The 13203-nt window shown below is 53.8% G+C and overlaps 5 protein-coding genes across 5 annotated transcripts; 3 read left to right on the top strand and 2 right to left on the bottom strand.

Moving 5' to 3' along the window:
- Positions 1-182: 182 nt before the first annotated feature.
- On the top strand, positions 183-2725 carry ASPZODRAFT_131847 (hypothetical protein). Its single transcript, XM_022722855.1, has 5 exons — positions 183-593; positions 665-902; positions 974-1164; positions 1232-1343; positions 1401-2725. The coding sequence occupies exons 1-5, from the start codon at positions 546-548 to the stop codon at positions 2636-2638; spliced, it is 1827 nt and encodes a 608-aa protein (XP_022581445.1). The 5' UTR covers positions 183-545; the 3' UTR covers positions 2639-2725.
- Positions 2726-3310: 585 nt separating this feature from the next.
- ASPZODRAFT_115707 (hypothetical protein) lies at positions 3311-5695 on the top strand. Its single transcript, XM_022721115.1, has 4 exons — positions 3311-4124; positions 4213-4532; positions 4597-4712; positions 4783-5695. Exons 1-4 carry the CDS (start codon positions 3563-3565, stop codon positions 5525-5527), a joined length of 1743 nt encoding a protein of 580 aa, XP_022581446.1. The 5' UTR covers positions 3311-3562; the 3' UTR covers positions 5528-5695.
- A 249-nt stretch (positions 5696-5944) lies between these two features.
- Positions 5945-7506, bottom strand: ASPZODRAFT_131850 (hypothetical protein). Its single transcript, XM_022722856.1, has 3 exons — positions 6730-7506; positions 6484-6649; positions 5945-6411 (listed from the first exon to the last, which is right to left on the bottom strand). Exons 1-3 carry the CDS (start codon positions 7146-7148, stop codon positions 6091-6093), a joined length of 906 nt encoding a protein of 301 aa, XP_022581447.1. The 5' UTR covers positions 7149-7506; the 3' UTR covers positions 5945-6090.
- A 1397-nt stretch (positions 7507-8903) lies between these two features.
- On the bottom strand, positions 8904-11589 carry ASPZODRAFT_1860519 (hypothetical protein). Its single transcript, XM_022727244.1, has 3 exons — positions 11285-11589; positions 9333-11224; positions 8904-9271 (listed from the first exon to the last, which is right to left on the bottom strand). Exons 2-3 carry the CDS (start codon positions 11121-11123, stop codon positions 9050-9052), a joined length of 2013 nt encoding a protein of 670 aa, XP_022581448.1. The 5' UTR covers positions 11124-11224; positions 11285-11589; the 3' UTR covers positions 8904-9049.
- A 36-nt stretch (positions 11590-11625) lies between these two features.
- ASPZODRAFT_131856 (hypothetical protein) lies at positions 11626-13103 on the top strand. Its single transcript, XM_022722857.1, has 2 exons — positions 11626-12546; positions 12603-13103. Exons 1-2 carry the CDS (start codon positions 12052-12054, stop codon positions 13038-13040), a joined length of 933 nt encoding a protein of 310 aa, XP_022581449.1. The 5' UTR covers positions 11626-12051; the 3' UTR covers positions 13041-13103.
- Positions 13104-13203: the final 100 nt, after the last annotated feature.

Genomic DNA, 13203 nt, shown 5'->3' on the forward strand with positions numbered 1-13203 from the left:
CTGAGAATACCAATTCAATTCTAAAAACACAAAGAAACATTGTAACGAAGTACATCTTTAGAAAACATAGATCAATATATTCTGTAGTATAATAAGAATCATCCCAGGTTGACTAGTGCCACATTGCACTTTGCACTTGCGTCACGGACGGCGCCGGGACCCAGCAGTGCAACTCGGGAGAGCTCCATCTTGATTTCATCTCGTGGGAGGATCGTCGAGGGGTTGATCCGTTTATCTCGACTGCCTTGTCTCGTCTCGCCGGTCAATTCCTCTGCTCTACACCTGATTATTCTTCTCTGCCACAGCCTGTATCTGCTGCTGGTTAGCCCCCCTCTTCCTCTCCTTTCCTAAGCTTTCTTTGGTGCCTTATCCTCGGGATGGCCCAATAAACGGTTACACGACTTCATTCGGCGATGAGACAGACATAACACGGGCTTTCTATCCATCGTTATTACTTCGATTCTAAACAGCTAGCATTTAATTCCCTCCTTCCTCCGGTCGTTCCTGTTGTGGCGGAATCACGACGCCCGGTCCGCGTCGCCGCCATGTCGCAGAATTTCGAGAAGTCAGTGAAAGGGGCCACGAAGATCAAAGTTAGTTGAGAATGGCAGGCTTGGGGGCAAACAATAGAATCGACCGCTGACGGACTGCGTGTGTGTGATAGCTTGCGGCCCCGAAATCCAAGTACATCGAACATATCCTTGTCGCGACGCATACGGGGGAGGCGGGTGTGGCGGAGATCTTTCGAACACTGCAGCACCGGCTCCGCGACTCGACATGGACAATCGTCTTCAAGGCGTTGATTGTGATGCATCTTATGGTTCGCGAGGGCGAGCTGAACGCTACGCTACAGCACATGGCGGAGAACCCGAAGAAGCTGGCTATCAGCGGGTTCTCAGAAGGTACGCGAGACCACCGCTTGAGAGGGAGGGGAGGATATTACAGGAGCAGTATGCTGATGCCTAACTTACAGTGCAGTCGCAAGGTCATAATATTCGCCGGTATTCGGACTACTTGATTTCGCGCTCCCGGGCATTCGCCGAGACCCAGACGGACTACGTGCGGAGCGGACAGGGCCGCCTCAAGAGGCTGACGGTGGACAAGGGCCTGCTGAGAGAGACGGAGATCGTGCAAAAGCAGATTAAGGCGTTGCTCCGTTGCGATGTATGTGCTTTTCTCGCGTGAGCCTCTCGGGCTTTCGATGATAACTAACCTCTCCGCTTCACTGTAGCTTCTGACGGACGAGGTGGAAAATGAAATCACTTTGACGGCATTCCGGCTACTGACGCTCGATCTTTTGACTCTTTACTCGGTCATGAACGAGGGGACGATCAATGTGTTGGGTAGGTTGTCTATATACACAAACACCAGTCAGTTCTGATAGGTCTTTTTTTTGGCAGAGCATTACTTTGAGATGTCTCGGCCCGACAGCGAACGGGCCCTGGCGATATATAAAACTTTTACGACGCAGACGGAAGAGGTAGTCAAGTTTCTTGGGGTTGCGAGACACTTTGAAGCGGCGACGAGATTGGAGATTCCCAAGCTCAAGCATGCGTCGACGGATTTAACACGGCTGTTGGAGGACGACCTTAATGATCCGGACTTTGACCTCCGTCGACGTGAGTATCAGGTCCAGAAGGGGGCCAGGAAGGCTGGTCATGTTCCGGCTGCCACATCTTCCAGTAGTTCCGCAGCGAATGCTACCGCTTCGAAAGCAGCGTCTAATTCCTCACAAGCGGTCCCGAAGTCTGAGCCCAAGGCCGACTTGATCGATTTCTTTGAATCCATCGAGCAGAGTCAGCAGCCGATACCTCAGCAGAGTCCATTCCAACAGGCTCCCGGGATGCCGTTCCCTGCCGGCGGGTTCCAGCAACCACAGCAGCCAGGCTTTTATCCGCAACCACAGCAGCCCCAGCCTACAGGCTTCGACCAGGCAGGATTTCCCGGGTCATTTGCACCGCAGAGCGCGACCAATCCCTTTGGTCAACCATCGGCCCAGGCTGCCATGCCTCTTCAACCGCAGTCCACGGGGGCCGGCTTTGGCGGCTACGGCCCACAGCCGCATTCGTATCAGTTCCAGTCCAGCCTGGCACCCATTCCGCAAAATGGCGTTGCCTCTTTCCCTCAGCAACCGCAGTTGCAGTCGTCGCCGCCGCAGCTACAACCTCCGCAGCAACAGCAGACGACAAATCCTTTCCGACAGTCGATGTTGATGAGCACGCCGACGGGCGGTGCGGCCCCCGCAGCTCCCTTGACGCGTCAGAATACTAACCCCTTTGCCCGTCGCCTGTCAAATGCCACCCCATCGTTCAATCCCGGTCCCTCATTGTCATCTCCGTCTGAGGCCTTCTCATCACCGGGCCAGCAGCCCGCGGTAGCAGCCCCTCCTCCTGCTCCCCTGCAGGCCCAACGGACCGGTACTAATCCATTTTCTCGGGGCCCGCAACCAGGGTTGCAACCCCCTCCAGCAGCACCTCTGCAACCGAATGTGACAGGCACCACCAATCCGTTTCGCCAGAGTGCGTTTATCAACCAGCAGACGGGCCAGGGGTGGCACCTGGGCGGCCAGCAAGGCACCATGGGCGGGTTGGAGCAGCTGGACACAGTGCCTGTTTTCCCTCGCCCAGGCATGGCATAGCATTTTCTGATCTTAAGCGCTCTTTTCTGAACCGTGTTTGGTCCTCTTCTCTCTCTCTCTCTCTCTCTCTCTCTTTCCAAAGCTCTTCCGGGTTGTTTCTGACATCCTTACCTTGTTACGTATTCTTCTTTTCTTTCTTTTTCTTCGTTTGCCCCCTCCTTGCAGTAGTCTTTCGATATCACCGAGTGACCGCTCCCCATCCTATTATCGAGGCACCGATGTACATATTGATAGAACGCATGCTATTCTCGAGGGTCCTCATCCTGTCAGCGCAAAACCACCCAGCCTGTCAATACGACGAAATTACAAGTTAGCAGTATTTATGAGTAGTGAACGGATAATACACGCACAATACCACTATGCGGCTTAGTCATCCGGGACGGAAGACAGTATCCGTGGCTGCATTATTATTATTGCAGCGAATCCTCGCACCGTAAGCGGCGCTGCTGTTGGGGGCCCACGATGGGCTTTCCCTGAAAAGGGCAGTGTGCTGGCCATTCAGCTCTTCTCCTCTCCCTTCTCCTCTCCTCAGCATCATGCGATGAGAGGAATTACTCTCCCCCAAGAAGATCGATCGCCCATTGACTGCCAGAAGAATCCTGTGTGATGGATCCCCGGGAGCTCCCGGTGCTGCTTCAGCAGCAGCAGCAGCAGCAGCCTCAGCAACAAGTGGTGCTGCCCCTCCTGGGCAACAACTCAGCCCCCTGGGCCGTCCCCAACCAGACCTGGCTTAATAATCACCACCACAACCACCACATCCACAGTCACAACCACCATTATGAAATAGTACCACCACCGCCTCCTCCCCCGGAAGTACACGCACCACCCCCAGAAGTACCCCAGGTACCCCGGGCACCTCAGGTGTCGCCACGTCAGGATGCAGGTAGCAAGCAGCAGGAGGCCACCACATCCGCCTCGGCCAAGATGCGCAAGCCCCGGAAGGCTGCCAATGCCGGCGGCCGCTCCACGCTCTTCTGGGTGCATACCGACCCCCAGTCGGTGTCCGAGGGGACGCGTGAGGAGACTCTCAAGCGGATCCGCTCCCATGTCATGTCGGAGCACAACCGCAAGAAGCGCCTCGAGAATACCAAACGCTACAAGAGCAAGACTTTCAAGCACCTGGCCTTCCAGCCTGTCGAGACCATCGCCCGTCCGCCGGACGGTCATGTGACCGCCTCCTCTTCCTCCTCTGCCTCTGAGAGGCGTGTTTCCAAGGCCAGCAGCAGCAGGAGCAATAGCAGCACCAGCAGTACCAGCAGGAGCGGCAAGCTGGCCCGAAGGGAAGAGTTCCTTTTGAATGCTGCTGCTGCCGCTGCCGACGCCGCCATTACCACTGCTGTGGTAACGGATTCGGATTCCTCGCCCGCCTCCTCAACGTCGGTAACAAGGAAGATTCCATGGAGTCCCTTTCTTGAGGGAGGTATCGACCCGTTCGATACAACCCATACGCCGCTTTCGGATCGCATGTCACGGCATCTCCAACTTTGTAGGTTTTTTTTTTTTTTTTTTTTTTTTTGGCTGCTCTGTTTGCCTTGAAAAATTGCTTCCGAGGGTCTAACGACGGTTTTATATAGTCCTGGGTGATCTGACGCTGTTGGCCTATCCGTTCCAAAACCGCATCGGGCCTCGGATCCAACAACATTGTACCTCACTAGTACAAAAAGATCCCGCCTCGCTTCATGCATGCATCTGCGTTGCGGCCTCAACCACCGCGTTGCGAACCGGGCTGTTTCCCCTTGTGGATCCTGCCAAACGCTACACTAACCCGCTGATTCTGGATACCTTTCACCATCGGGGGGAGACCATCCGGTTGGTCAACGAGGGGCTCTCTGATCCGGTTAAAGCGGCCAGCAATGAGCTCATCTTTGCTGTATCGGTGTTGCTCACCATCGAGGTACTTCTTTCATCCTTCCATGATCTTCTTCTTCCTACGAGCGGGCTTGTACTGACTTGAGTAGATTGCCTCGGGCAATGCTGATTACCTCAAGATCCATCTGGCGGGACTTCGGCAGATGGTCTCGCTCCGAAAAAACCTGGCAGATGTGCCTTTACACATCCGCTTCCAGATTGCATGGTAAATTTTTTTTTTCATCATCTTCTTCTTCCTCTTTACTTGCAAAGATGAGCTTTCTAATATAGTTTAGGACGGATATTCGGGTTGCATGCATGTCATTCACGCGACCTATTTTCCCATTTATTCGCTCCGATAGCCCCCCACAATACCCCCTGATACCCCCTGACGAAGATCTTGTACCTATTGCTTCACGCTTAATGTCGCTTGTTCAGATACCCGGCATCTTTGGCGATGCCATGTCCAAGATTATATATGACCTTTCGCAGCTCACCCTGTACGCCGAGTGGCTCCGGCGCGATGCGTCGGGCTACCTGGCGTTCGACGAGGTGACCGAGGACTACTTCAACACCGAGGTGCTGTACCTGGAGTACGCGCTGCATAGCGACCGGTATACGGAGCAGGGCGAAGTCAAGGGCGACGCGACCATCGAGGGCTGCGTGCGGCTAGCCTGTCTACTCTTCCACAACACGGCCATCTGGAACTTCTACCCTCAGATGGCGCCGCTGTTCGCCAAGCCTGTCAGCGGCCTGCGACAGGCCATCGAGGCAACCATCGCCACGGGCCAGTTCGAGCTATGCCCCGACCTGCTCGTTTGGGTCCTCTTCGTCGGCGCCTGCTGCTCTCCCTCGCACCTGCCCATCGACCGGTCCTTCTTCGTCGCCGAACTGGCCGCCGCCGTCCGGTTGCATGGCTTCCGCTCCTGGGGGGAGCTGCGCACCCTGCTACTCGGCTTTCTGTACGTGGACCGCTCGTACCTGGCCCCGCTCAAGGGACTGTGGGACGAGCTCAAGGCCGGTACCATAGATGATATATAACGACAGTAGATGGATATATATGATGTTAATACTTTTAATACAGGGTATATAATGACAAAACTCAACTTTCTCAATGTCTCGGTCAAATAGTCACTACAGATTGTCCGGTCTCTAGGTAGTATACGTAGATAGTATTTATTTATACCATGCTTTTGCATTATTAACATGGCTTATGGCTTGTATCTGTCTTCGTGTAGGTAGTATTTAGTAGGTAGTATCTGTACTTCCCTTCGTCCAGATGTAAAGCCGAAGATTACCGAGATAAGACCATCTATATGCCCCAGCCAGTCGCCACACCTTAAATCCATTTGAATGACATCAGACTTGTTGACCCTACTACTATTTCTCCCCGGCTCTCTCTCTCTCTCTCTATAAATCGATGAATCAATTAACATATAAATTTATTAGAAATAACTTAAATACAGCTATCATACGGCAGCCTGCCGGCAAGAGCAATATCTTCCCTCAGCGATTCTCCAGTATTAACACAACGGAAAAAAAAACACATTCATACCCATCCGTATCATTCCCATCAATGGTGAAATCCAACTATCATATGTGAACTATGCCATCTCGCGCTCGGATTTACGGCGTGAGATGCCCGTCGGCGACCAGGGGAAGTGCGCGACAGGGATGATGAAGAAGCTGTTGCTAGTATCGGCGATACCAGCGAGGGCATTGTACCATGCTAGGAAGGCGGCAAGGAGGCCGAAAAACCCGCCGGCCTTGATCACGGGTGGGTTCGGGGAACCCGCGGAGTTGGGGTTCAGATATCCGATTCCGAGCAGGAGGAAGGCCAGATCCAGGGTGAAGAAGAGGGTGAAGAATGCTACCGTCGACTTGAGGGTGCAGAAGAGGAGGATCGTGGTGAAGATGAACCAGCCCTGGAGAGAGAAGGTAGGTTAGTCTTTATGATCCCCTGATCAGTTCTTGTTTTAGGGGGGCGGGCGAAATACCATCAGCATAAGACCAAACGAGTGGACGAACATGTTCCCGCCGGCGTCTTCGAGGGTCGACACGATCTCGAAACCACCGGGAGTGAGGACGATGCCGACTGCCAGCCAGAAGCCTCCATAGGAGGAAAGCGCAGTGGCACCAAATGTGTTTCCGATAGCCATCTCCCTACTACCGTTAGGAGGAGGGGTAAAAAAAAAAAAAAAAAAAAAAAAAAAAAAACGCTGAATCAGAAGAACAGAACATACCACATGCCGGCAAGTAGCTGGACGAGACCACCATACCCAAAAGCCAGAGCGACAACAATGTTAGGCTCCGAGATGTTGCGGGCGCCCATGTTGATGCAGCTCAGCACAAAGGTGGTGAGGGCGAAAGCCGACAGCCCCAGGGGTGCCGGGTTGGCGAACTTGCGGTTCTCAACCGACTTATACAGACCGGGCTGGAATTCACCACCAAAGGGCCGCAGCGGAGCGTCAGAGGTTTTGACTTGCGCCAACGGGCCGTACCCAAAGCGCGCTGCGGCACGAGCAACCTCGTGCTCCTCCGTGGTCATCGGAGAGGCGGTCCCGTTATTGGTATTGTTGGTGGGAGAGATGCCAATGCCGTTGGCCGTCGACTCGGACGCGACGCCGACATCCTTCTCCAACGCCGTGTGGCTATCTGACATGATGAATCACTGCGATGTCAGGAATATGTCCGAGGAACAGCTTGAGAACAGTTTAAAGGATTATGAAGAAAGAGAGTGAGAGAGAGAGGATCGGGAAGAAATAGAAGAAAGAATGAACAGAAAGTGGTTGTTGTGCAAAAGGTTACGCAAGGTACTACCAAGTTACAAAACACGACACTATACGGAGTACACGATTCGCAACACCAAGGAGAGAGGAGACAGGTTACCCTAGTGACACGGGGGCAAGGGGACGAGATATATATGAGACAACCACGTCCGAGTGATAGACAAACGTTGGTTGGGCTGCAGCAGCTTACCTTCCTTGTTGTTGTGGGAAAAAAAAAAAAAAAAAAAAAAAGTGGAAATGCGGAGCAACGAACAAAAGCAGGGTGTGCTTTTACCTCCTTGGCCTTTTCAGAGAAGTGGACACTAGGAGATTAACGACTCAACGACATGGATCACCGGGGGAGAGGGGGGGGGCCCTGCATGGCTAGATATATAGCACTGCAACTGACACGGGCGAACGGCAAGGCATGGATGTGTGTCCATGGCTGTCAGCAGCTCGATCACCCCGGTTCCCACATTTCTGTGCCCCGAATTTCTTGCCGGGAGAGCCGTGGCCTGGCCATGGATGTTGAAACCGCATGCAGGGCGAAAGGAAGCGATCCAGGGTACTCCGTACTCCGTATCCGAGGAGGATGAATGGCGAAAGAGATGGAGATGGGAGTGGACACTTCGGTGGAGAGCTGGCAGATCACTTTTGGCTGGGAAAAAGGAAAGCAGGTCAATCTTCCGGCTCCAGCTACTCCACACGGGGGAAGGAAGCACAAGCTCACCACTCGTATCAATCAACCTGCAGGCTGGTCGACCTCTTAAGGGGTGGCAATACGGAAGTACAGCCCGAATGGATGGACCTTTCTGGGCCTCTGCCTGTTTCGGCCGGGGGGGGGGAGGACCCCTCACATGATGATGACGTTCCTCGGTGGATAAAAACCAGGATCGACGAGGGGAGAAGAGCAAGCGTTTGCCAATGGCATGACCGAGGAATAGTTAATAATCAGTTCCATGCGGAGGAGACAGACTTCTCAAAAAGTTGGGTAAGTTCAAGCAAGTCTATGATTTGGATCCAGATTCGATCATGGTTCGGAAAGACGACTTCCGATCGGTATTCCGTAAAACGTGACCTATTATTAATCAACAGCACCTGGTAAGTTGTAACTACCTAGGTAACTAGTAGTTAGTCCTACTACGACTAGTTAGTACTAGTATGTCTGTCTATCGGATCGGAAGTACATCGGAAGGTATTTATGGCCTGATCTCTCACGTGGAAGGGTCTCATGAATAATGCACACTACCACGACGGAGTACATTGAGTACACGGGGTACTTCCTAGGATACCTTACATATATTGCTTCATATATCATTCCCTCGAGTTATTGGATTGTACTGGCAATCCTGGTTCGGGGCACCGGAACTCAAAAAATGAACTAGTGAAGCCATCATCTCCAACGATCAACGTTGCCCCAACTGTGGGGGATCTATTTCTGAGTCAACTACGGAGTACCACTTGACTAATCAGTAATTACTACGGAGTAGTTAGTTAGTTGACTAGTTGAATACTCCTGGTTGATTATTACTTGGCTAGTGGTCTTGGAATACGAAGTTTTTGGGAGCACCACACTACCACGCATTCGATTGGTGATACCTTCTGCGGGGCAGGATGAATAGACTTGATGATCTACAGAACACGTAGATTCAACATTGTCGACCTTTTTAGTCTCAAATAGTTTTAACTACCTAGGTAGGCATATGCTCCTCCGTATTCTACATGATGATATATATGGCAAAGGGTATCATTCTTGGGTATCAATCGTATCAATGATCAGTCAAGTCAAGCCTGGTCAACTGTTCAATGTAGCCTCCAATTGTGCATTGAACGCCTTGATCTGGTTCAACAGCCCGCCATGCGCCCCCGGCGCCGTTGAGCTGACCCGCTCGGCGATCGTCCGTAGGAGAAACTCGGGGTTGCTGGCTTCGGGCTCGTGTTGCCCCTGCTGGCCGTGGTGACTGCGGTCGACTGCCAGTTCGAGGTTATGTAGTGCGTTGTTGATCGATGCGCGGGTCTAGATTATTGAATCAGCTAAAAAATAAAAAGAGAGAGAGAGAGAGAGAGAGAGAAAATACCGATCTAGACCGCTCCTCCTCGGCATGCCGCCGCCTCACAGCATCCATCTGTAAAGCCACGGCCTCACGCTCCCGGCGCAGGTGCATCAGACGCCCGCGCAATTCGTTCGCCTCGCGCTTCGCCCGCCGCAGCTGCACCGCGAGTCCGAAGTTGCTATCCAACAGCTCGCTGAGCTCAAACAGGCGACCCTCCAGTTCCGCGCCAAACGCCTCCACTGCCTTCCGCTTGCGCGTATACTCGGCCCGGCGCGTCGGGTTCGTCTCGTTCTCGATCCCGCCCTGTAGCGCCGCCGTCGCCTTCTCCAGCGTCTCCCGGCAGATCTGGTTCAGCACATCGACCGCGTTGACCCCGCCACGGCGCGGCAGCTTGGTTTTTTGTGCCAAGAGCTCGTCTGCGGACTCCTCGTCACCCTCCTCTTCGTTCTCGTCGCCTGCGGCTGCCTCCCCCAGTGCACCCGTGTTTGCCAACCGGTGCACCGTGATCGGAATCATCTCGCCGCGCGGTTTGGGCTGTTTCCGCCTGGGCTGGGGTTCGCCCTCTGTGTCGCCGGCTACTTGCAGCGATGGCCTGCCACGACCGCGTTTCCGCGTGGCTGGCTGCTCTTCTGTAGGCTCTCGAGGTTCTGTTTCCGGGGGTTCTGTCTCTGCGAGTTCGGTCTCTGGCGGCTCCTCGGCTGGAGCAGATGGCTGCCGACGGCGACGTTTCCGCGATTTTGACTGCCCCTCTGGCGGTTCTGCTGGCTCTGCATGTTCTATTGGTCTTGTGAAATCTGTCTCTGGCGGTTCTGTCTCTGCATGTTCTACTGGCCTTGCCAGTTCTGTATGAGGTTCCTGGGCTGGAGCCAGTGGCTGCCGACTGCGAGCTTTTCGCGATTTTGACTGCCCCTCTTGCTGTTCTTCTGACGGTTCCGGCTGTGCGACTGACTTTCTTCGACGCCCACGCTTTGGGGCTGGAGATGTCTTTTGCTCTCCTCCTGACAGCAGCTTCTCCGTTTCCGGGGGCTCCCTCGGCAATGATGGCTGGCCACGACGACTCTTTCTCGTGACAGGCTGGTCGGCATTGAGCTCGGGTTCATGTTCGGGTTCAGGCTCAGGTTCGGGCTCCGGCTCTGGTGCAGCTTCCTTCTCTACTGGAGCTGCATGAGCTGCATGTCGGCCTCGTCGCCGTTTGGGTACAGGTGATTTCTCCGGTTCTTGATGCGTAGCGGGTGCTGCATCCTCTGTCTGGTCGGCCTTTTTCTCCCGTTTCTGTCGCCCGCGCTTCTTTATCTCATTCTTTGCTGTAGAAGCTACAGACTCAGCTGTTTCGTTTCTCGATTCCTCTGCTTGACCATTTGGTTGTGGAGGACTCTCGATTTCCGTAGGACCCTTGCTCTGCGAGAGTCTTTTATTCGCGCGCGCGGAACGTCGCGTGCTCGGAGATATCTCGTCATTCTGGGTGTTCTGGTTCGCATTGCCCCCTTCACCAATCACCGGCGGTCGACTTCGAGCGCGTCTCTTTGGTGGAGAGCTTGTTTTCCGCAGGTCTGTTGACTCTTCCTGTGGAGCCTCGCCCTTCCGCGCGGCCTGCTCTGCTCCTATATCCGTAACATCCACCTCCGCGCCGCCATTTGGTAACTGGTCAACTTCTGTAGATGATTTCTCTGTCTCATTTCGAGCAGCATCTTCTTCAATCACCGGGTGAACGGCAGATTCTGTGTCTTCTGTCGATTGCACGGTCAAGTGTTCATGGGGTACAGATTGAATCGGGCTTTTCAAGCCATTCGACGCGTTTTCGGACTGCGCGACCATCAGAGTGTTGTCGCCATTCTGTGTAGGTGTAGGTGCAGAATCAGCGTGTTCGATCGACTTTTCGCCGGAAGTTGGAGGCACTGGTTGCTGGATAGCATTTTCTATAACCAGTTAGAATGATAAATCCATCATAAGAGAAGTCTCTATGGGACTCAACAAACCAATCCTCCTCCTTTTGCTCGGATGTTCTTCCTCCTGATTGCCCTTGGCGACGCTATCCAACGCCAGCAGCCCTGCTGACAATCCATTACCCACCTTCGCACCGTCTGGCGTCCCGTTCCGAGATACAGACGCAGGTCTGGGTGGTGAGAGCGGCTGAGGTTGACCAGAGACCGACGCGGCTTGCGGCGGCAGCGCGGCAGGCTGGGAAGGGAGCGTATCATCCCCCAAGGGGGCCGAATCCAAGCCAAACGAGAAACCAAAGTTGACCTCCCTTGTCTTGTGCGTTCTATATAGAAAAAAAATTAAAAAAAAAAACTCGCGTGTTAGCTGCGTTCGATCCCGCGGGGTATAGGTGAGGGCGCGTCCTTACCCAGCTCCGCGCTGGCGCATCTGGCGCCGCTCCTCTCGTGCTATAGACAAAACTGTTAGATCGACTGCCCTTGAAATGGTGCCGAGCCAGACTTACTAGACGCCATCACACACAGACGACACGGCCCTTCGCAGATCGCGACGCAGGCAGAAACACCGTGGGTTTTGGGCGAGTGTTGCTGTTGAAGGTGCCTGGCCTTGAAGCTCCCAGACGCGGGCGAATCATTCGGCTTGGCGCTCCGCATGCCATTCTGCCCCGACCAGGCGTCAGATAAGGTATTTTTTTTATGAAGATTTATTCTACGACCTACAAGAATATCTGGAGATTTATCCATCTCGTTGATTTTTATTGTGACAGGAAACCATTATACTCTATTCTGTTAATTAATAGTTCAACATGGGCTGGTTCTGGGGCGACAACAAAGACGACCCTGTCAAGAAGCTCGATCCCAATTTGCGAGACTATCTTGAGCACCAAGGCCCGTCGAAATATGTGCCTACCACGCCGATAGAGCCGTCCAAGCCGGGAGAGCCGACGAGGCTCCCGAATAAACCGATCGCAGCCTCCTCTGGCGAAGGCGAGGAGGCAGATACCCCGCAGGTTCCGTCTGCCTCGCTCTTCCCCGATGGCCGCTACGCTCACCTGTGGAAGACGTACAAGCCGCCGAGAGAGGAGGAGCAGACGGGGATGAACGGTGCCTCCCGCGTGGTCGAGAAGTACAAGGAGCACAAGGATTCGGTGCAGCGGGCGGCGATGGAGAACTGTGCGTTGGAGCAAGAGGCCCTGACCTTCTGTTTCCAGACGGGCAACTGGCAACAACGCCTCAAGGCACGAGCGACGATGTGCTCGGAGGAGAACGGAAAGTTTTCCCGTTGCTTTACAACACAGGCGGTAAGAAATATATATACATAAACATATTTATTTTTGCATCATCTGACGAAAGGTAGAAATTCCTACAGGCATTAGGCTACGCTGCCTCGTTCGACTACGACCCGGAGCGCGAGGAACGGATCCAGATGCACGCCGACAAGCTCTACCACGAGATGCTCGACTATGAGAAGCAAGTCAAGGACGCTCAGGCGGCGGGGATGGAGCCGCCGCCACTCACCTCGCTGTTCAACCCAGGAAACACCGCGCCGCAGGAGGTCCAGGCTCCGAAGGCAGAGAAGCTACCGGCCGGATTCAAACCCTCGAAGCCCTGGGAACAGCTGTCGCCGCACGAGCGCGAGCTGGAGCTCCGCGCACACAATGCCCAGCTGGCGCAGCAACAATTATACGTGCAGGAGGCGTCGCCCTTTATGAAGTCGCAGGAAGACCAGAGGGCCAAACGCCAGCAGCGGGCCACCAGCTGGTTCGGCGAGACGATTGGGAGATGGGTTTCCTAACCTTGAGGATATGTTGTTGCATCTTCATTTGTGTATATTATTATCATGGCGGGTTTTTTTTTTAGCATACCGGGTTCAGGCGTCGAAATATTCTACATACTGTGCTCCAAAGTCGTAATAAAAAAAGTTATCCTAACTGTGTAATTATTATAACATCAAAGAG

This window comes from Penicilliopsis zonata, assembly GCF_001890105.1.
Source record: "Penicilliopsis zonata CBS 506.65 unplaced genomic scaffold ASPZOscaffold_6, whole genome shotgun sequence".
Taxonomy (NCBI): Eukaryota; Fungi; Ascomycota; class Eurotiomycetes; order Eurotiales; family Aspergillaceae; genus Penicilliopsis; species Penicilliopsis zonata.